A 23,578-nucleotide genomic window follows, 5' to 3' on the forward strand; every position below is an offset into this window, starting at 1 on the left:
CTAGTGAGAAGTTGCTATGGCTGAGGTCGGAGATGTTCCTGCCTATGTTCTCCTCTAGGACTTTGATGGTTTCCTGTCTCACCTTTAGGTCTTTCATCCATCTTGAATTTATTTTTGTGTGTGGTATAACAAAGTGGTCCAGTTTCATTCTTCTGCGTATTGCTGTCCAGTTTTCCCAACACCCTTTGTTAAAGAGACTGTCCTTTTCCATTGGATATTCTTTCCTGCTTTGTCGAAGATTAGTCAACCACATAGTAGCACACATCCAATTTAAAAATAAAATACTGAAGAGCTTTCCTGCCCTGTCAGGAAACCCCAACATCATTACTTCTTCTTCAACTTCTTACTTCAACTACAACTTACTTCTACCTTGAAGAAGGTAGGCCAGTCAAAGAAATTGAAGGTATCAAAATCAGAAAGGAACAAAACTATTGTTATTCTCAGAAGATAAACTGCATATATAGAAAAATCTAAAGAATCTACAGGTAATTATTGGAGCTAATAGTAAATTCAGCATGGCTGCTACATATAAGTTGAGTATTTGAAAAAACATGTATTTCTGTTCAGCCAAAAAAAGGAAGAGTGAAGCTAAGAAAGGCAGTATTAAAACATTGTTTCAACAAGTTAGAAAGAAATTCAAATGATGTGCAGTCATCTCTGCACACCCACAAAACAATCATAAAATACAGAGAAAAATTAAAGCTTAAGTGGAAGGATATATAATTTTCATAAATTGTAAGATTCAGTATTATAAAGGTGTCAAGCTGTTTGACAGATTAAATGGAACACCAGTTAAAAACCCAACAGTGCTACCGGTTGGTTTGCTGAAGGTGGCAAAGTGATTTTAAAATATATATGGAAATACAAAAGGCCAAGAACAGTCAAGATACTTTACAAGAAAAATAAGGTAACAAGACTTACAAAGCCACAGTGTCATACTGACATAAGACCCCAAATGTCCAAAGGACATGTCTAATGGGCATAGCAAATGCAGGGTATTCATATAATAAAATACTACATATAGTAATGAAAATGAGTTGCTTCTTATACTTAAAATAGGTGCATCTAACAAACACAAGTGAAAAAAAAATCTAAGAAAAAAATACATGGTACATGATTTCTTAGAAATAAAGTTCAAAAGCAGGGAAAATTAATAGCACATAGAAGGAGTAGTGCTCAGAAGGGGAAAAAAGATATGGTTTCTGAGCTGCTACTGATGTTCTTTCTTGACCTGGGGTGTGCATGGGTAAGCTGTGGTAACTCACTGACTATAAGGTTGTTTTATAAATAAATTTATATATCCTTATTATGTTTAGTATGTACGTATGTACTTGGCATGCATATTTATTATACATTGACTAAAATATTTCTGAAAATTTGAAGGACATTTATAATAAAACTGAATCCAAAAAAAACCAACAATATTATACTGTATATATTTTTCACATGTGACCTTGTTGATCACATGTTGATCTTATACAAGAACTATGATCTAATACAAGAACTATACAAGTTCTTATACAAGAACATGACAATGCAGTTTTAATTTTTCTCTATGGAAAGCTCAAGATACCTCTGTTTTGCTGTCAGTGGCAGTTAATGTCACATCACTTTCACCCACTTGTGAAATACTCTCCAGTTCTTCAGCCTGAAGTGTAACTGATCCTTCACTTAGCTGTGCTTTTAAGTCTCCTGTAGAAAATAAACAATAATTCAACTTAAATCTATACACTACCTCACAGAAACAATCTGTGGGATAAGGACCACTCAGCATGACTAACTGCCAAGGAAGAGTCTTTGGACCTCAATTTGATTTTGCCAAGTTTAAACTTTAGATTGTGGATTTTAATCTCTCCCTTTGAAACTGACAAACTCATTTAATATTTTCAGCTTTAAACATTTCACAAATATACAATAAGCCAAATTCAAAAATGAGTACTTCTTGGGGCACCTAGGTGGCTCAGCTGGTTGAGCATCTGACTCTTGGTTTCAGCTCAGGTCATGGTCTCAGGGTTGTGAGATCAAGTCCCGGGTCAGGCTGCTCCACTGAGTGTGGACCCTGCCTGAGATTCTCTCTCTCTCCCTCTGCCCCTCCCCTCCTGCTCATGCACACACTTGCTCTAAAAATGAATAAAAATTAAAATGAGTCCCTCTTTACAATAATAGAAAATCGACTAATTTTATATCCAATCCCTTCATACCAACTCCTCCACTAGATATAGGCTCTTTAAGGACTGGAGCAAATCTTGTATAATTTTATATATGTAGCACCAGGCACTGTACTAACAAAAAGGAACTGTTCAGTAATTTTATGTTATTACTGAGAAAGTCTGATTTTAAATATTTATCATGGAGGGGTGCTTGGATGGCTCAGCTCATTAAGCATCCAACTCTTGATTTTGGCTCAGGTCAAGATCTCAGGGTCATGACCTCGAGCCCCGCATTGGGTTCCACACTCAGCAGGGAGTCTGTTGGAGATTCTCTCTCTCCCTCTACCGCAACCCCCCCAGGATAAATAAATAAATCTTTACAAAAAATATTTATCATGGATACTTGTCATACTTAGACTGTTATGGTCCAAATCTCAAAATATCATTTTAACCAAAAGTCTAATTAAGTTCATTAACTCAGTAGTTGAATAGGCCAAAATTAACTAACCCATTTGAACAAATTATATTTCATTTACTTCGGTTTTATACAAAAGGATTTAGGTGGATTTTGGTTGACTTGTTTCCACTTTCAACTAAAAAGGCAATATGAGTTATATAAGAATAAAATCTGTAACAAATACTGAAAAAATTCAAAATAATATATACATTTTCACTCATTATTAACATGATCACAGAACCACTAACATAGTTTTAAAAAAGGTTACTAAAAATTCCTTCATTTAATCTATTACCTGAAAATATATCATGCTTAAGATGAGCCATTTCTTTTTCCAAATTACTTCTTGATACATCAGATTTTCTTATGAGAGCAACAGGTTCTCTCTTCTCTGGCGATCTAATAAAATAACCAAATGATGGCTACAAAATAAACACGTGAGTTATTTCTTTAATTTTTAACTGCTCTAAGAAATTCTAGACTATTTTATTTTATTACTGATAACCTTGCTAAATTACTTCAACAAAATAATTATTCTTTTCATTTAAACTCAACTAGAGATGAATTTTAAAAGTCTAGTTTTATTTACTTACTGCCATATTCAATCATCAAACTAATACTGTCAGATAAGCTGCTCTTACTAAGAAATCCAAATTCAAACCACCCCAAAAAGACATTTCATTCCTTCAGGAATTATTATGGAGTAACTACTGTGTCAGGCACTGTTTATCATCAGTGTGACATATCAATGAGATAAATAAAAGATAGAATGTCCTGCCTTCTTAAAACTTATAAGGGTATTTATTTTATACAATACATTCACAAAAATCTGTATTAAGATTAGTTGGCGGGGGGGGGGGGAGATTAGGTATGTTCCTAGCACCTGGAAGAAAGTGCTAAGGAGCGGGGAATTCCCATTTGTCTTTCTTATACAACTTAGACATGACAGACCTGAAATGTATATTCATTAAATGCACTCAATTTTTGATTGGGCTTCACCTGGGAATTTCTTCTCTTGATCCAGCAACTTGAATACAAGTAACATTTCATAATTAAAACCAAAACAGAAATTCTAAATGGTAGATCTATTTTTCCACAATCCAGGGCTTTGTTTGTTGAGTAAGGATTTCATTTAATCTTCAACTTCTCTCATAACGTCAAAATCCCAATGAATCCAGGCAGGAAAATCTGTCTCTCCAAAGCACTTATTTTCATTTTTTAATTCACTACGCAGACAGGAATGTATAGGGATGGATGTGTCAGGGAACCCCAACATCATCACTTCTCTTTAACACTGCTTTGAGGTATAATCAGATAGGCCAGTCAAAGTAACTGAAGATACCAAATGCACCAGTTCAGATCCAATTTAAGCTCTGTATCTGGACTTTGAGCTCTAATACCACGGCTATTATTTCAAATTATATTTAGTAAAATCCAGTTTTAATACCACTCCCTCCAATAACCCAACTCCCTATAAAGAATTTATCAAGCCTTTTGACTCTACCTCCAAAAGGAATCTTGAATTCTTGATTTTTCTGGGTCTATACTATAATTCTAGACACCAGTCTTCACATCTCTTCCCAAGTATGAACCCTCTGCCTGCTGCTATTCCCTCTCTTGCCCCTCTCCACCCAGGTTCCATATACAGTAGCATCATGTCACACTTGGAGATGGGGCCGGCACCACGACAAAGTTGCTTCCTGTCTCCAAGCATTTCTTCCCAATTAATTTCAGATGAACCAAAGTCCTACAATGACCCCTCATGATCTGGTCCTGGTATTCTTCTACCATTGAACCATCCTACCCTCTCTCCCTTCCCTCATTTACATCAGCTCTCCCGGCCTGCTTTCTGTTCCTCGAAATGCCACTCTAGTTTCTACCTCCAAGCCTCCACATAGATGGTCCCCCTTTGCTGGGAACACTCTGCCTCCAGATCCTTTGGCAGCCTCTGCCTTCCCATCATTTAGGTCCCAGTTCAATGCCATCTCCTCAGAGGTCGGTTGCCCTGAGCACCGCAACTAAAGCAACTTCTTTTTTTTCCCCTCCCAATGTTCCAAAATGCATTGTTTATGCACCACACCCACTGCTCCATGCAATACGTGCCCTCCATAATACCCACCATAGGCTCACCCAACCACCCATCCCCCTCCCCTCCAAAACCCTCAGTTTGTTTCTGAGTCCACAGTTTCTCATGGTTTGTCTCCCCCATTCTTCATAGAACTTACTATTATTGCTTACATTTTCAAATTTTTACATGTATTACAACTTATTAAACCAAAACTTACCTATATTCCAAAACATGTTTTCAGGTAAAAGTTTAAAAAAAAATCAATCTTCAAATTCTTCCCATCAACCAATGATATAACAATAGCAATATCAACTAACAGGTATTGAACACCTGTTGAAGGTTAGTCTTGGTGCTAAGTACTTTATGTGTCCCATCACACTTAATTCTTATGAAACCCTATAAAATAGCACTCCATTTTAAAAATTGGAAAATTAAGGCATACATGAGTTAAATAAATTGCTCCATGTCACAGAATTAGTTAAAAGATAGAACCAGGACTGGAGTCAGGGTCTGACCAACTATAAAACCCGAGCTGTCTACCATAATTCTATCATGTGCCTATTCTGTCCCTGCTGTAAAGATACTATGCTATAGCTAATATCATCATAACATTCAAAATATAAGGGCTGGTGAATTAATTCAACCATTTTCAGCACATATCATACTTACTCTTTTCACATTGTAACCACCACCAAGGCAACCAAGAGCTTCAGATCTTTGAGCAAAGAACTCTCCTAAAGATAGGCGTAAATAACTGGCATCATCTTTGTCCAAATCTGATGTACTAAGTGATTTCCTCAACAAATTATAATTAATTGAAGTTCCCCAAGATGTATCCCCTAGTGCAGCTGAAGTGTTCTGGGCATCTATATTTTCTTCCTAGGGAGAAAGTTATTGTTTCATTTTATTTCCCCAGCAAGGCTTCCTTCTGTTCTTCTAATATGCAAAAATAAGAAAATTTAACTAAGAAAATGTAAACATCTTCATTTTAAAAAATCAGGACAAAATCAAGCTTAAATAGCTAATAATAAGGTAATCAATATATTCAATTTGTCTAAATAGCATTACTTCATTTTAAAACATGGTTAAAAACTATGGTAAGATCTTTAAAGCCTATTAAGGCTAGTCTAAGTGAACTGAACTTATTTAGTATGCAGTTATTATTAATTAATAATTGAGAGCATGACTGAAAAAGAAACTGTGTAAACATGAGAAAATAAGATATAATTCTATACAAACTATGTATCTATGCAGAAAGAATACAGGTAAAATTTTAAACTTTGGTTAATCCCAATAAAACACAAACCTGCATAAATTGATGCTCTTTATTAAATTCTTCTTCATCTTGATCAATCAAATCCAGGGCTTCAGCTTAAAAAAGAATTAGTTTATATAATTAAATTATACTAATGCCTCATTAAAAACTAGCAGATATTGAAAACTTGGTTAGGAAAAATGAAACAGTAAAGAAATAACAGAAAAGTATATGAAAGCTTTCATCATACAACTGATGTATCTATTTTTAAGTACGTTAAGTCTCTGGTTCTCAAACTTTTGGTAATGAACACTCTATTGTTAATGATTTTATCAGTTACTAACTTGTCCTAATATGCTAAAGGGCCCTCACAATGTAAGCTTATCTGTAAAAGATGCACTTTAATTTTAGCTTTTGAAGATTTTGGCACAACTGACTTAAAGTACTCATCCAGGAACACCTCTGAAATTTTATCTGGAAACAGCACAACAGTAAGTCACTCTGTAAACTTGTAGTGAAGAGGTCTGCTGGGATGCCCAACCACCTGTTTGCCCAGGACTCTCTCAGTGTTAGAAAGTAAAGTCCCACATCCCAGCAAACCCCATAGGCTGGACAAACTAAAACAAGTGGCCACCCAACAACTGCCCTCAAAGTCCCTATTGAGCAACTCAGTTTACCTTAGGGAAATGAACAGGCCTGGACACCCTCAATCTCTAAGTCAAAGCCACAAACTAAAATGCCTCAGAGCGCCAGAAGTGGATGAGCAGAAAGGTCCAGGTGTGACATGGCAGGGAGTGATGGGATAGTGGCAAACTAGAAAGCACATGATCCTGCTCAATTAGAAAAGAATTTTAAACATCTTGACTAATCAGACAATCTGCAGGCTCTCTGCCTACCTGCGACCCACTCTGGGTCTCTGCCTGGTACTTTAGGAGACTGGCTGAAACAGGAAGTTATATGCAACCCAGAAGAGACAGTCTACCATGGCCCAAACAAGAGGTATCCCCCTCTCTCATTAGCTCATCAGGAGCTAATCAGATCCAAACTGCTCTTTTGGAAACCCTTACAGTTCAACATTAGCATCCTGAGAAACATAATGAGAAAAGAAATAGACTATTTCCAATCAGGAAAAAAGAACACCAATGATAGCTCAGATCCTTACTTGTTAGGATAGTGGGGGTTCAGTTCTTTTTTTTTTTTTTTTTTTTTTGGTAAAGATTTATTTACCAGAGAGAGAGTGCGTGCACACACAAGCAGGCAGAGTGGCAGGCAGAGGCGGAGAGATGGGCAGGCTCCCTGCTGCGCCAGTAGCTCCATGTGGGACTCGATCCCAGGACCCTGGGATCACGACCCGAGCCGAAGGCAGCGGCTTAACCAACTGAGCCACCCAGGCATCCTGGATAGTGGGGGTTCTTTACTTTGTAAACCCATCATTTCTTATATAAACATATTCTTAACCTATGAATGGGCATCAGGAGAACAATGAAACTCTCAAAATCACATTAGAGATACAATCTTTCACATAAAAACGTTTCCATGAGGATTCTCTGTGATGCCCATGACTCAAAGAATTAAAAGCCACTGCCCTAAAATGTGAAAGCATCAACCAACCAACTCTGAGGGGAAGTAGGAAATCAGACCACTAAGAAGATAACCCAGAAAGACTTCATTTACTTCACTGCATTAAATATCGAGTGTTTTTCTGGGGTGCATGGGTGGCTTAGTTGCTTAAGCAGCTGCCTTTGGCTCGCATCATGATCTCAGGGTCCTGGGATCAGCCCCACATCAGGCTCTCTGCTCACCAGGGAGTCTGTTTCTCACTCTCTGTTTATACTCTCCGTCTCTCTCTCTCAAATAAATAAATTAAATCTTTTTAAAAAAATCAAATGTTTCTCAAATCATTAACTAAACAGTTCCAACTGATATTTGTTAGATTCCGAAGTACTTTCTTCTCCAAACTTTAACAGATTCTTCCATTCAAGAAAAATCTACAGTAATATTGCTACTTTGTATGCTCACCAGAAAATCAGTCAGCAATTACGAGAAAAAAGAACTTCATTTTTTATAAGAATCTATACCCAATTCTTTGCCAAATCCGAAATAGTCCTTTCAAATATCTCCTGAATGCTTCCACTGTTAAATTTTGAAGCAGGCCATATACCCCAGCCCTCCAGCCAGTTTTAATCCTAGGCCATAAGCACAAGTGATACAATGACTCAGATGCATGGAGCTGTCAGAGAGGGGGCAAAGCAGAAATGGAGCAGAGGGTGCCATATCTCTTATATTCTAAATAAAGTTTATTAAGTAGATAAATTTTCATTTTGAATGACTGGCATTATGAAATTACATCTTGGTCCAACCTTCCTCTTCTGAATTATCTCTTCTTATATTTTAAAAATACTCTTCCCCTTTCCTATAAAAATGCTTCCCCTGCATTCATGCTCCCCTGACGCTGATTTCCCTTGACCTAGTTCACCCTTTCTTTCCTTCCATCACACTTTTCCCCACAGTATTCCATAATCATTTTCCCCATTTCTTCACCACTCATCCTTTCCAACCTGGCCTTTGTTCATTCCCTAATCACAAGGATGGTTTCATTAAACTTCTTTTATCTATTTTAGTTTCCCTTGAATAGTAACACACCCACATAGTTCAAAATGCAAAGGTACCCATATATATGTTATGCTTCAACAGAGTTTTTAGAAGTTAACCAAAGTCATAAAAGGGAATATGGCACTGAAAAGTCTCTCCCTTATCCCTGACCCTATATATAAAAAAACCAATATATAAAGTACCCCTGATGTCACAATTTGAATTTGAATCTATTTGATTTCTGAGTTCAGTAGCTGGGGATTCCTTGCAATCCATTTCTTTCTCTTTCAAAAAAATCTTGGCCACCATATGTATTTATAAATACATGTAACACACCCACATAGTTCAAAATGCAAAGGTACCCATATATATGTTATGCTTCAACAGAGTTTTTAGAAGTTAACCAAAGTCATAAAAGGGAATATGGCACTGAAAAGTCTCTCCCTTATCCCTGACCCTATATATAAAAAAACCAATATATAAAGTACCCCTGATGTCACAATTTGAATTTGAATCTATTTGATTTCTGAGTTCAGTAGCTGGGGATTCCTTGCAATCCATTTCTTTCTCTTTCAAAAAAATCTTGGCCACCATATGTATTTATAAATACATGTGTGTCCTTCCCCCTTCCACCTTTTTACATAAATGTCAAAATGTTTTGTATGCTTTTCTGTCTTGGAATTTAAACTATTTCAGTGATTATTCCACATTAGTACCTAAAGAGCCTCTTTCCATTTTTTTAATGACCACAATGTATTTTCCTTATATGGACATACCTTATTTAATTAGTTCCCTATTTTGTACATCCATATTGCTTCCAACCTTTTGTTATTATACACAATATGTATTCACATACCATTTCTGCAAGCATATCTGAAGAATAAATGCCCAGCAGAACCCCTTGGTTACAGGGTATGTACATTTGTAATTTTGCTAGATGCTTAATACTTCCCTACCTACATAAATATTACATAAATACTACAATACCTTTTCCCTCACACTCTTGCCAATATAGTTTTATTACCAAACTACTGGATCACTGCCAAAAAAATAATGGAAAAATAGTATCGTGGAGTAGTTTCTTTCCATGAATAAATTCCATGAACTTTTTTTTGAAAATTTAACAACCATTTTCATTTCCTTTTCTCTAAATCGTCTGTTTATATCTTTTGCCTAATTCTACACTGAGAAGCTGGTCTTTTTCTTACTGTTTATTAGAACACTTTATACATTAGGAAAACAGGCCTTTAACCCATAACAGGAATGCAAATATATTTCTCAGTCTGATCACTAACTTTTAAAAACTGCAGACCAAAGTGTAATATATATATGAGAAAAGTATTTATGTGTACAATTCAATGAACACATTTATGTGGCCAGATCAACACCCTAGGTCAAGAGAGGTAACATTGCTAGCACTCCCAAAAGGCCAATCAAGCTTCCTTCCAGTTACTACATGCCCATCAGAGTGTAACCAGTATCCTTACTTCTTACTCCACAGAGCAGGGTACATTTTGAAACATATACAAATAGATTTATATAGCATGTACTCTTACTTTGCATTATTTCATTCAATATACTTGTGAAATTCATCCCCACTGCTACAAGTAGCTATACATCATTCATTTCCTTTGCTACACAGCATTCCAATGTGTGAATAAACAATCCATTGTATCATTAATGAGAATCTGGGAGCTTCTAATTTGGAGTTAATCATATAGTGCTGCTCTAAATATTTTAGTCTTTTGGTGAAGAGTACCTCTATACACTGGGTATATACTCTGATGCAGAATTACCTGGGGCCCTAAAGTATGAAGTTCATAAAGTTTATCTTCAAAAGCTCCTGCTAGACAAATTTCCCAAATGGTTCTATCACTTTATACTCCCACCAGTTACACATGAAAAATTCCATGACCGTTGACTTTGAAGTGACACAGTCGCTATCCATTGTCCAGTCTATACCCTCTTGTTCTTTCGAAATCAAGATATTGTTGAGCAAGCTCCAACTGTAACTTAATTTCCAGTTTCTGGCTCACACTTCCCACCTCAAACTATAATCATTCAAAATTCTACAGTTTCTTCTGATTTTTCCCATCTCAGTTCATGGTACTGCCATTTTCTCAAGTAACTCCGACCACAAACCTCAATCTTTTCTTGCCTCTCTCTCTACTGAAATCCAGTCATCAAGTCCCAACCATTTTATTTCCAGATCTTTCATTCTCTACTTGCTTTTCATTCTCACTGTGACACCTAGATTTCTACAACATCCTAAGCAATCTCCCAGTCAAATGACCATTGCTACCAGAAGACAACTCACAAAGAAGTTGGACACTGGTCTGTAGTGGCTCCCTATTGCTTATCACACAAGCCTCAACTCAGACATGGTAGTCAAAGCTCAACTCTACTTGGCCTTACTCTACCTCTCCAGCTTCACCTCTTCCCTCTTACTACTCTCCTCTTCCCATACCTTGTCATAAATGCTAGCTACATTGGACAATTTACCATTCTCAAAACACACCCAGACTTCCTCATTTGATTCTTTTTAATTGGGTTTTCTATCCATTTGGAATTTCTCATGCCCTCAAAAATTTACCTTTTGAAACTCTCACCTCAAAAGCTACTACCTCCTACGTGAAACCCGTCACCCATTCATGTAAAAGTTATTTTTCCTCTAAACTCCCAAAACCATTTGGTTTGTGTCTCTTACACTGCTAATTATTGTTTTATTCTTATCTTATCCCCCCTTAGCTGATGGACAATTTCTTAGAGGCTGGAAAAATACCTTATGTGCTCTACCTTCCACATCATTACATGGTTAGGAGGAGCTCAGGACAAGCAGTAGTTAGAATAACTTCTTCCTGAGGCATGTTCTGAGCCTATTAAAAATACGACTAGGCTTGACAGGCCACTGAATGCCTTTCTTTATTGCAGGTTTACAGATGCTCAGGGGCTGGAGGCCTCAGTGGCACAGCACCTCCACTGAGTAAGGCTCAAAATGTAATTGGTTCTGCAGACTTAAACTGGTTTTTCCTTTCACTGTCAGAGATAATCAACAAACCTAGCTGATATTCCTAATGCTCTCATTCTTTGAGATTTATGTTTTCCGTCACTCTTCTCCCATCATTTCCACATTTCTTAAGTTTTACTCCAAAATGGATAGGACTTTGTAATTGCTCATTTATCAGAATATTTCTTTTGTTCAGGACAGAATTTTAAAAGTGAAAATGTACAGCCTGAGTCCCTTCCAACTCTGCAAGATGAAGATTCTAAACTGATGTGAAAGAATGATAGCCTGACTCACTGTCCTTGCTTAAGGAAAAGGCTCAGCTCTTTCTGTAATGATTAGCACTAATTCAAGCCTTTGTTCCTATAAAAACTACTGATAAGCTCAGTATTACAGCTGACCCTTGAACAACATGGGTTTGAACCACAAAGGTCCACTTAACATAGATTTTTTTTTTTAAATACAGTATAGTGCTATGAATGTATTCTCTCCCTTATGATTTTAACTTTTTCTTCCTCTAGCTCACCCTACTATAAGAATACAGTATATAGGGGCACCTGAGTGGCTCAGTGGTTTAAGCCGCTGCCTTCGACTCAGGTCATGATCTCAGGGTCCTGGGATCGAGTCCCGCATCGGGCTCTCTGCTCGGCAGGGAGCCTGCTTCCCTCTCACTCTCTCTGCCTGCCTCTCTGCCTACTTGTGATCTCTCTCTGTCAAATAAATAAATAAAATCTTAAAAAAAAAAAATACAGTATATAATGCATGTAACATGTAAAACAGGTGTTAATTGTTTATGTTACCACTTAAGGCTTCTGGTAAACAGTAGGCTGTAAGTAATTAAGATTTTGGGAAGTCAAAAGTTATACACAGATTTTGAAATATGCAAGGAGTTGGTGCCTCTTAACCCCCATATTGTTCAAGGTTCAAATGTATAGTCCAAAAATGATTTAATATGGCTAATCAATATATAGAGTAATCTCAGAACACCATGAAAAACAATGAAAATGGTACAATAAAGTGGTTATCAATACACTTACAACCAGATCTGAAGTCTTCATTCATCTCGTCAGTTAGAGACATATTTAAAATTTGTTCTTTATTAAAAGATGTATAATATGCAAGGTCAGTGACCCATCTGCCCTCTTCGTTCTGATAGACAACATTTTGTGGTAGATCTGTTTCTAAAAAATTCCAAAAATATCCAATCACATATGAAACAAAATGATGTAATATTCTAAATAATTTTATTTAGTTGACTTATCTTAGATATCAATAGTACTGCAATCTGCCCAAAACTAGTTAGAAAAAGGAAAATCCATTCCTACAAAAGAAAAATTCTCTAATGGTGGACAAGCCAGTCTTAACCCAGAAAAGATCTGTAATGGAGAACCAGTGGCAAAAGGAAAAACTGAGACTTAGAGTAGTATACTTCCACTAGATCTGTGAATAAAGATATAATTTCCAATCCATAAGACACAAAATTCTAATACAAAAGATTAGGCAAGTTCCACTTGAAAACATATTCTATTCAAAATGTATAAACATTTTATACATTTCTTAACTTTTATTTTTTTTTTAAAAACTACTTACGTTCTTTGCTCTTTTCAACAGACTTGTAATATTCACATGTTTGCCTTTCACTAGGTGGTGACCGAAGACTATCAGTGTAATTAATTTCATTGTCATTAACAGACTTCAAAGATGCTATGTCCACATATTTTTGAATGGACACTTCAGAAGTTTCAGTGTCTAAACATTTATCCACAGGCAAAACTGTTTCTGAATCAGATCCCAAATGCTTATTTTGATGAAGAGAACTGGCCTCCAGCTTCAAAGGGTCCATTAAATCAAAATCACCTTTACTGGCATTTGTGTCGTGAAAATAAACAGGGTTAAGTTTCACATTAGTAGCCTGGATAGTCTTCACAGGAATTTCTTCTCTTTCGCTTTCCTTTAAAAATGTATAACAGAGTAGCCATAAGTTTTGTTTTTCATAACTTATTCTAAAACTGTATGGGAAAAATGTATGTAGTAGATATAAATGATTATTATATGAAGCATCAGACTATAAGGAATTCATTCTACTCTTTTAGACTATATGTAAACAAATTTTAAGCAATATACCAGAACCAAAATTTATAATGTGGTCATTATGAACATTTATCAACAGATTCAGATACCAAAAGTAAGTCCAACATGTTCATTATATTACAGGATGTAAGAAATGTCACTTTAATTTTTAAAATTACCACTAGAACTCTCAACAAGGATGACAAGCCCATTAATATAACCTAACTCATAAATACGACTAACATCCCTTGAAAAGATATATTAACGCCTTTTAGAAATAATCCCATTTACAATTATACCAAAAAACCGTAAGATACCTAGGAATAAACCTAACCAATGAGGTAAAAGTAGATCTGCACTCTGAAAACTACAAAACACTTATAAAAGACATTGAAGAGGACACAAAGAAATGGAAAAGCAGTCCATGCTCATGGGTTGAAAGAACAAACATTGTTAAAATGTATATACTACCCAATGCAATCTATACACTCAATGAAATTCCTATAAAAAATACCATCAGCAATTTTCACAGAGTTAGAACAAATAATCCTAGAACTTATATGGAACCACAAAGGACCCCAAGTAGACAAAGCGATCCTGAAAAAGAAAAGAAAAGCTGGAGGCATCACAATTCCAGACTTCAAACTATATTACAAAGCTGTAGTCATCAAGACAGCATGGTACTGGCACAAAAACAGACACACAGATCAATGGAACAGAATTGAGACTCCAGAATTGGACCCTCAACTCTATGGTCAATTAATCTTCACCAAAGCAGGAAAGAATATCCAGTGGAAAAAGACAGTCTCTTCAACAAAAGGTGATAGGAAAACTGGACAACAACATGCAGAAGAATGAAACTGGGACACTTTCTTACACCACACACAAAAATAAATTCAAGATGAATGAAAGACCTAAAGGTGAGACAGGAAACCATCAAAGTCCTAGAGGAGAACATAGGCCAGAACATCTCCCACCTCAGCCGTAGCAACTTCTCACTAGACACGTCGCCTGAGGCAAGGGAAACAAAAGCAAAAATGAACTATTGGGACTTCACCAAGATAGAAAGCTCTGTACAGCGAAGGAAACAATCAACAAAACTAAAAGGCAACCTACAGAATGGGAGAAGATATTTGCAAATGACATATTGGATAAAGGGCTAGTATCCCAAATCTATAAAGAACTGATCAAACTGAACACTGAAAAACTGAATAATCTAGTTAAGAAATCGGCAGAAGATATGAATAGACTTTTTTCCAAAGAAGGCATCCAGATGGCTAACAGGCATATGAAAAGATGCTCAAAATCACTCATCATCTGTGAAATACAAATCAAAACCAAGATAAGCTACCACCTCACACCTGTCAGAACGGCTAAAATGAGCAACACAGGAGACAACAGATGTTGGTGAGGATGCAGAGAAAGGGGAACACTTTTACACTGTTGGTGGGAATGCATCCATTTGCATTCCAGCCACTCTGGAAAATAGTATGGAGGTTCCTCAAAAAATTAAAAATAGAGGGGCACTTGGGTGGCTCAGTCAGTTAAGCCCGACTCTTGACTTGGGCTCAGCTCAGGTCATGATCTCACAGTTGTGGGATTGAGCACCACATCAGGCTCCATGCTCAGCATGGCGTCTGCTTGAGATTCTTCTTACCCTTACCTCTGCCCACACCCTCTCTCCCACTCACCCTTTCTCTCAAAATAAATAAAATCTTTGGGGCGCCTGGGTGGCTCAGTGGATTAAGCCGCTGCCTTCGGCTCAGGTCATGATCTCAGGGTCCTGGGATCGAGCCCCGCATTGGGCTCTCTGCTCCGCAGAGAGCCTGCTTCCTCCTCTCTCTCTCTGCCTGCCTCTCTGCCTACTTGTGATCTCTCTCTCTGTCAAATAAATAAATAAAATCTTTAAATAAATAAATAAATAAATAAATAAATAAAATCTTTGAAGAAAAAAAGTTAAAAATAGAACTACCCTACATCCCAGCAATTAGACTACTAAGTATTTACGCAAAGCACACAAAAATACAGATTAAAAGGGGGTACATGCACCCGATGTTTACAGCAGCATTACCAACAACACCCAAACTATGGAAAGAGCTCAAGCATCCATCGACTGGAAAATGGATAAAGAAGATATGGTACATACATTATTTTTACACACAAACACACACAGAGGAATTTATTTTTTTTAAAGATTTTATTTATTTATTTGACAGAGAGAGAGAGATCACAAATAGGCAGAGAGGCAGGCAGAGAGGGAGGGAGAAGCAAGCTCCCTGCTGAGCAGAGAGCCCGATGTGGGGCTTGATCCCAGGACCCTGAGATCATGACCTGAGCTGAAAGCAGAGGCTTAACCCACTGAGCCACCCAGGGGCCCCCACACAGAGGAATATTATTCAGCCATTAAAAGAAGGAAATTTTGTCATTTATAATGATGTGCATGAAGCTACAGTGCATTATGCTAAGTGAAATAAGTCAGAGAAAGACACCATATGATTTCACTCATATGTGGAATTTAGGAAACAAAACAGATGAACATATAAGAATATGGGAAAAGAATGGCAGTGGGGGGGGGAAGCAAAACATAAGATCTTAACAATAGAGGAAAAAACAGGGTTGCAGGAGGTAGGTGGGTGGGGAATGGGCTGAATGGGTGATGCGTATTAAGAAGGGCACTTGTTATGATGAGCACTGGGTGTTATATTAAGTGATGAATCACTGCATTCTACTCCTGAAACCAATATTGCTCTATATGTTAACTAGAATTTCAATACAAATTTGGGGGAGGGGACAAAATACCATTTAACAGGAGTAAAACAGCATATACTACAGACATCCATGAGATGTCTCATACAACTGCATCAGACATGGCAAATTAAGCCAGCACCTCAAAACCATTCTCTCCTAACATACTTTCCTAATTGGCATTTCTTATTCTTTCCTAGAATAACAACTGCTGAAAAAGGGCCTAAGTGCCTAGAAAACTCTTCTCAGACATTCAGCTACCATCATAATTTCAAGTCCCCATAAAGCATGTTAAGAGTCGTCTTTCCTGTTATTAAGATGTATGATGACAAAAACAGTCTTACAGGCAAAGTTCTTTAAGGTTAAAATACTAAAAGCAGGTAGTTCTACATAAGGAAAAGATGCTGACTTTGAAAAAAAGTCATAGGTTTAAATCCTAGTGCCAACACTTATTAAATGAGTAATCTCCCAATAATGTTATACAGAAAATAAGCTTACATCCATCCTAGCTTACATCAAAGTAAATCCCAGATGGCTTAAACATTCAAAAGCAAAAGTACCAGGAGAAAATAGAGATGAATAACCTTATACTCTTTAGTAGATAACATCTATGTATAACACTCTTGTGAGTTAAAAATTTCCCAGTCTTTTTTTTTTTTTAAGGTTTTATTTATTTATTTGACAGACAGAGATCACAAGCAGGCACAGAGGCAGGCAGAGAGAGAGGAGGAAGCAGGCTCCCTGCAGAGCAGAGAGCCTGATGTGAGGATCAATCCCAGCACCCTGGGATCATGACCTGAGCTGAAGGCAGAGGCTTTAACACACTGAGCCACCCAGGCGCCCCCAAAATTTCTCAGTCTTAACCCCAGGTCCCATAAATTGTGATCTTATCTGGAAAGAGGGTCCTTGCAGATGTAATTAAGTTAAGGATCATGAAATAAAACCATCCTGGATTTTTAATGGGCCTTTAACCCCAAAAGCAATGTCCTTATAAGAGAAAAAAGATTTACCAAGACCCAGAGACACTGAGAAAAAGACCATGTGAACATGGAGGCAAATAGTCAGATAGTGCCACAAGCTAAGGAAAACTAGGAGCTACCAGAGGCAAGAAAGGAGCCTTTGAGGGAGCTTAATTAGCCCTTCCAATATCTTGATTTACATCTGTTGGCCTCTGGAGCTGCGAGAGTAAATTTCTATTGTTGCAGGCTACCAAACGTTGGTAGTTTGTTCTGGCAGCCCTAGGAAACAAATGCAAACATTAAAGCCTAAAATGCATAAGGACTAAGAGCGGGAATGCCATCTGAACACACAAGGAGAAAAATGCCATCTATAAGGCAGAGAGAGAAGCACAAGGAGAAAACAACTCTGCTGAAACCTCAATCTCTGACTTTTCTAGAAGTGTAAGAAAATAAATTTCTATTGTTTGAGCCAAATAAGTAAATAAATAAATAAAATGTGTAAGAATCAAAATATCTCCTTAACTCAGAAAGCTTATAACAGTAGTTAAAATATGAGTATTCCAACAGAAAAAAAAGACAAAGAAACAAAGTCATGCCATTTAAAATCAGATAACTATTTTTCATATAGAATACTAGCAAAGATTAAAAAGAACCAGAGTGAAATGGAGAGTAAAAAAATAATAGATAAGATCAATGAAACCAAGAGTTGGTTCTCTGAAAAGATAAAACTGACAAGACTTCAGAGAAACTTATCAAGATAGAGAACTCAAATAAATATTAGAAAAGAAAGAAGAAAAGTTACAACCAACACCACAGGAATACAAAGGATTATAAGAATACTATGAAATATTATAATCCAACAAATTGGACAACCTGGAAGAAATGAATTAATTTCTAGAAATATACAATCTTCCAAGACTGAATCAGGAAGAAACAGAAAATCTAAATAGACTGATTACTACTAACAAATTAATCAGTAATCAAAAAACTACCAAAAAACAAAAATCCAGAACCAGATGGCTTCACTGGTGATTTCTACCAAACACTTAAAGAAGAATTAACACCTATTCTTCCTAAACTGTTTCAAAAAAATAGAATGCTTCCAAATTCATTCTACAAAACCAACATTAATGTGACACCAAAATTATAGACCCATATCCCTCATAAACATAGATACAAAATCCCCTAAAATATTAGCAAACCAAATTCAACAACACATTAAAAGGATCATTTACTATGATCAGGTGGGATTTATTCCAGGTATGCAGGGATGGTTCAATATCCACACATCGATTAACATAATTACCAAAATGAAGGCTAAAAATCATATGCTCATCTCAATAGATACAGGAAAAAATATTCAACATAATTCAATATCTATTCATGACAAAAACACCAAAAGTGGGCTTAGAGGAAACACCTCAACATAATAAAGGCCATGTATGACACACCCTAACTAAATCATACTCGATGGTGAAAGCTGAAAGCTTTTCCTCTAAGATCAGTAAAAAGACAAGGATGTCCACTCTTACCACTTTTATTCAACATAGTTTTGGAAGTCCTAGCCCAGCAATAAGACAAGAAATGAAATAAAAAGCATCCAGATTTTAAAAAAGACCAAAACTGTTGCTATTTGCACTTGACATAATGCTACAGATAAAAAACCCTAAGAACCCATCCAAAAAACTATAAAGTAAATAATCTGAGTAAAGGATTGCAGGATACAAAATTAATATACAGAAATCTGTTGTTTTCTGTAGCTAATAATGAAGTAGCAAAAAGAGAAAATTTTAAAAATCCTTTTTAAATATCAAAAAGAATAAAATACCTAGGAATAAATTTAATTAAGGAGGTAAAAATCTATACTTCAAAAACCATAAGACACCAATGAAAGAAACTGAAGACAACCCAAATAAATGGAAAGATAAAACCATGTTCATGGATTGGGAAATACTGTTAAAATTTCCATACTACCCAAAACAATCCACAGATTAAATGCAAGACCTACTAAAATACCAATAATATTTTTCACAGAACTATAACAAACAATCCTAAAATTTGTTTGGAACCACAAAAGACTCCATATGGCCAAAGCAATCTTGAGAAAGAACAAAGCTGGAGGTATCACCATCCCAAATTTCACCCTATAGTATAAAGCAATAGTAATCAAAACAGTTATGCGGTACCTGGTTGTCTCAATAGGTAGAGCATGCAATCTTTGATCTCCGGGTTGTGAGTTCAAGCCCCACATTAGGTATCGAGAATACTTACAAATAAAATCGTAAAAAAACAAAGTTATGGTACTGACAAAAAATAGACACAGAGATCAATGGAACAGAATAGAAAGTCCAGAAATAGCCCACACTTACATGGTCAATTAATCTATGACAGAAGAGGCAAGAATATACAATAGTGAAAAACAAACTCTCCAATAAGCAGTGCTAGAAAAACTAGACAGCTGCATGCAAAAGAATGAAACTGGTCTACTTTCTTTCACCATATACAAAAATACACTCAAAATGAATTAAAGTCCTAAATACAAGTCCTGAAACCATAAGACTCCTGGAAGAAAACATAAGCCATAATCTTTTAGACTTCAGCCTTAGCAATACTCTCCCACAACTGTCTCCTCAGGCAAAGTAAACAAAAGAAAAAGTAAACAATGGGGACTACATGGAACTAAATGGCTTTTGCACAGTGAAGGAAACCATCAACAAAATGAAAAAGAAATCTACTGAGTAAGTGAAGGTATAAATAAGTCATATGTTCAATAAGGGGTTAATATCCAAAATCTATAAAGAACTCATAAAACTCAATATTAAAAAAATCTCAAACAATCCAATTAAAAAACAGGAAGAAGACATGAACAGACATTTCTCCAAATAACACCTACAGATGGCCAAAAGACACATGAAAAGATGCTCAACATCAATCATTATCAGGGAAATGCAACTCAAAACCACAATGAGATACCACCTCATACCTGTCAGAATGGCTAAAATAAAAAACACAACAAATAAGTGTTGGTGAAGATAAGGAAAAAAGGGAACATTTGTGCACTATTGGGTGGGAATATAAACTGGTGCAGCCTCTATGGAAAATGTACGAAAGTTCCTCAAAAAATCAAAAGCAGGGATGCCTAGAGGGCTCAGTCACTTAAGCATCTCCCTTTAGTTCAGGTCATGATCCCAGGGTCCTGGGATCAGAGCCCCGTTTTGGGTTCTCAGCTCAGGAGAAGCCTACTTCTCCTTCTGCCTACAGCTCTGCCTGCCTGTATACTCTCTCTTCCTCAAATAAATAAAATCCTTAAAAGAAAATGTAAAAAAAGAAAACCACATGATCCAGTTATCCCACTGCTGGGTATTTATACCAAAAAAATGAAAATATTAATTAAGAAGAACAAATGCACCCTCCAGGTTTATTACAGCATTATTTACAATAGCTAAAGATATGGAAACAGCTCAAGGGTCCATCAATAGATGAATGGATAACAAAGGTGTGGTGTACACCCTTACATACACACACACAAACACACACACACAGAATATTACTCAGCTGTGGAAAAGAAAGATTTGGCCATTTGTGACAATATGGATGGACCTAGAGGGCACTGTGCTAAATAAAATAAGTCAGACAAAGAAAGACAAATATGATTTCACTTCTTTGTGGAATCTAAAAAACTAACCAAATGAACAAAACAGAAACAGACTCAAATACAGAGAACAAACTGGCAGTTGTCAGAGTGGAAGAGGGTAAAGGGATGACAGATAAGACACATGAAGGGGCTTAAGAGATACAGACTTCCAGTTATAAAAAAAAGTAAGACGGATAAAAAGTACTGCATAGTGAATACAGTCAATAATACCATAATAACTTTGTATGATGACAGATATTAACTACACTTATCAAGGTGAACATATCATGACATATATAATTGTCAAATCACTATGTTGTATACCTGAAATTAATCTAATCTTATATGTCTACTGTACTTCAATTTAAAAATAAAAAAAGAAAAGTCAGAATGTTGGAAACTAGCTATCTTCTCAGTGAAACTACTTAAAATAGTCGTGAATAAAGAATGCAGCCAGGTGATAGTCTCCAGAAACACTGCACTATCTGATGAAATGCAACTGAACCCTTTATGTGCTGGGCTGAGGAACCAATGGGGCAAAGCTAGCATCTGTGGGATTATGACTGAAAGCCTCTATGTCAAAATCCTGCCCAGGCTGAATGATAAGGCAGTGACATGGGGTCTCAAACCATCCTGTCAAACCCACATACATGCCTGTTGGTAGGAAAGCTGATGCTAAACCATTTCGTAGATGACCTGCTCCTGAGTTGGGGTTCCCTCCAGAACAGAATAGTCCCCTCGCTCTGATCTAATAATAATGAATAAAGCAAAGACAAATGCAGCTTCTCTGACAATTTTTAAACATAAACAAAATGGGCTTTTGTTTATATTTTGACAGTACAACTCTCCCAGCAAAACTTGAGTTAGGAAATGTGAGGTGAAAGGAAAAAATAAAAGCAACTGCAAGTTTTCTTAGGAGGTGGGGTTTAAAAGGAGATAAGGAAATTATTTGAAAGTCCCATCTTATTGGCATCTAAAAGAAACAAAGAGGCAACAAAATGCCCTGATGGGAACATGCTGATGTCATCTCAAATAATGACTGAACAATATGGCTGAGAATGAATTAAGGAAGAGATGCCCTCCAAAAAATGAAAAAACAGCATCCTTCATAGAATCTAACCACTGATTTTAAGATTGCCATTACTGTTTGTGCCACTAAGAAAGAGAACATAAAACTACAACATACCAGTAACTATAAGACACATATTGATTTCAGAAGTGTTAAAATATTGGGCACCTGGGTGGCTCAGTGGGTTGGGCCTCTGCCTTCGGCTCAGATCATGATCCCATGGTCCTGGGATGGAGCCCCATGTTGGGCTCTCTGCTCAGCAGGGAGCCTGCTTTCCCCTCTCTCTCTGCCTGCCTTTCTGCCTACTTGTGATCTCTGTCTGTCAAATAAATAAATAAAATCTTAAAAAAAATTTTTTTGAAAATGATAAAAATAATGTAAATAATGTAAATATTAAATGAAGTACATAAAAAAATAAAACCAAGAATATTAATCATTAAACTAAGTATTAAAGGATTTACTTCATCAAAAAACAGACTACCAGATTACATTAAAAAGCAAAACTTAGGGGCACCTGGGTGGCTCAATCAGTTGAGTATCCAACTCGATTTCAGCTTAGGTTGTGATCTCAGGGTCATGAGACTGAGCCCCACATCATGATCCGTGCTCAATGTAGAATCTGCTCGTCCCTCTCCTTCCCCCTCTCCCCTGCTTGCACATATATGCACACACTCTCAAATAAAATCTTAAAACAAAACAAAACAAAAAAAACCTAGCTGCATGCTATTTATTAGAAACCCTCTAAACAAATGATAAAGAAAAATGTAAATGGGATAGAAAAGAAGATAACAAGTATACACAAAATACAGAAAAAGCAAGGGTATCAATACTAACATACAAAGGAAAATTTAAGGTTAGAAGCACTGAACAGGATAAAAAAAGGGTGGTGTTACTAATAAGGTACTCTTATCACTAAAGTTATAAATCTATAATCTTATATGGAGTAAACATAGCAGAAAAATACATTAAGAAAAAAATTGGAGGTGCAAAAATAACTTGGTAAAAAATTCAATTAAAATTGGGAGACTTTGGGAGCACCTGTATGGCTCAGTCATTAAGCATCTGCCTTTGACTCGGTCATGATCCCAGGGTCCTGGGATTGAGCCCCGCATCAATTCCTGCCAAGCAGGAAGCCTGTTTCTCCCTCTTCTATTCCCCCTGCTTGTATTCCCTCTCTCATTCTCTCTCTCTGTGTCAAATAAATAAATATAATCTTTTTTTTTTTTAATTGGGAGACTTTGACTTATCTTTTCTGGACTGATACATCTAGTACAGATAAATAAAAGTGATCACATGGGGCACTTGGATGGCTCAGTCGGTTAAGTGGTCAACTCTTGGTTTCAGCTCAAGTCATGGTCTTCGGGTGGTGGGATCAAGCCCCACAACGACCTCCACACTCAGCAGGAAGTCTGCTTCAGGATTCTTTCCCTCCCTCTGCCCTGCCTCCTATGTGCACACACATGCATACTCTCTAAGATAAAAAAAATAATCTTAAAAATAAAAGCGATCATAGAGAAATTGAATAATGCACTAAATAGTCTAACAGCTTCTTAAAAACTAAATATTTTTCAAAAA

The 23,578-nt window shown here is 36.5% G+C and overlaps 1 protein-coding gene across 3 annotated transcripts in view; it reads right to left on the bottom strand.

Moving 5' to 3' along the window:
- CEP192 (centrosomal protein 192) overlaps positions 1-23,578 on the bottom strand; it is a 134,787-nt gene that overhangs the window by 71,102 nt on the left and 40,107 nt on the right. For all 3 annotated transcript variants that reach the window (XM_046024060.1, XM_046024059.1, XM_046024061.1), the window contains exons 11-16: positions 13,117-13,477; positions 12,564-12,707; positions 5,982-6,046; positions 5,345-5,554; positions 2,903-3,029; positions 1,574-1,692 (exon numbers count right to left, since the gene is read on the bottom strand). In XM_046024060.1, coding sequence (XP_045880016.1) covers positions 1,574-1,692; positions 2,903-3,029; positions 5,345-5,554; positions 5,982-6,046; positions 12,564-12,707; positions 13,117-13,477 — 1,026 coding nt within the window. The remainder of the gene's footprint in view (positions 1-1,573; positions 1,693-2,902; positions 3,030-5,344; positions 5,555-5,981; positions 6,047-12,563; positions 12,708-13,116; positions 13,478-23,578) is intronic.

This window comes from Meles meles, chromosome 12 (assembly GCF_922984935.1).
Source record: "Meles meles chromosome 12, mMelMel3.1 paternal haplotype, whole genome shotgun sequence".
Lineage (NCBI taxonomy): Eukaryota > Metazoa > Chordata > Mammalia > Carnivora > Mustelidae > Meles > Meles meles.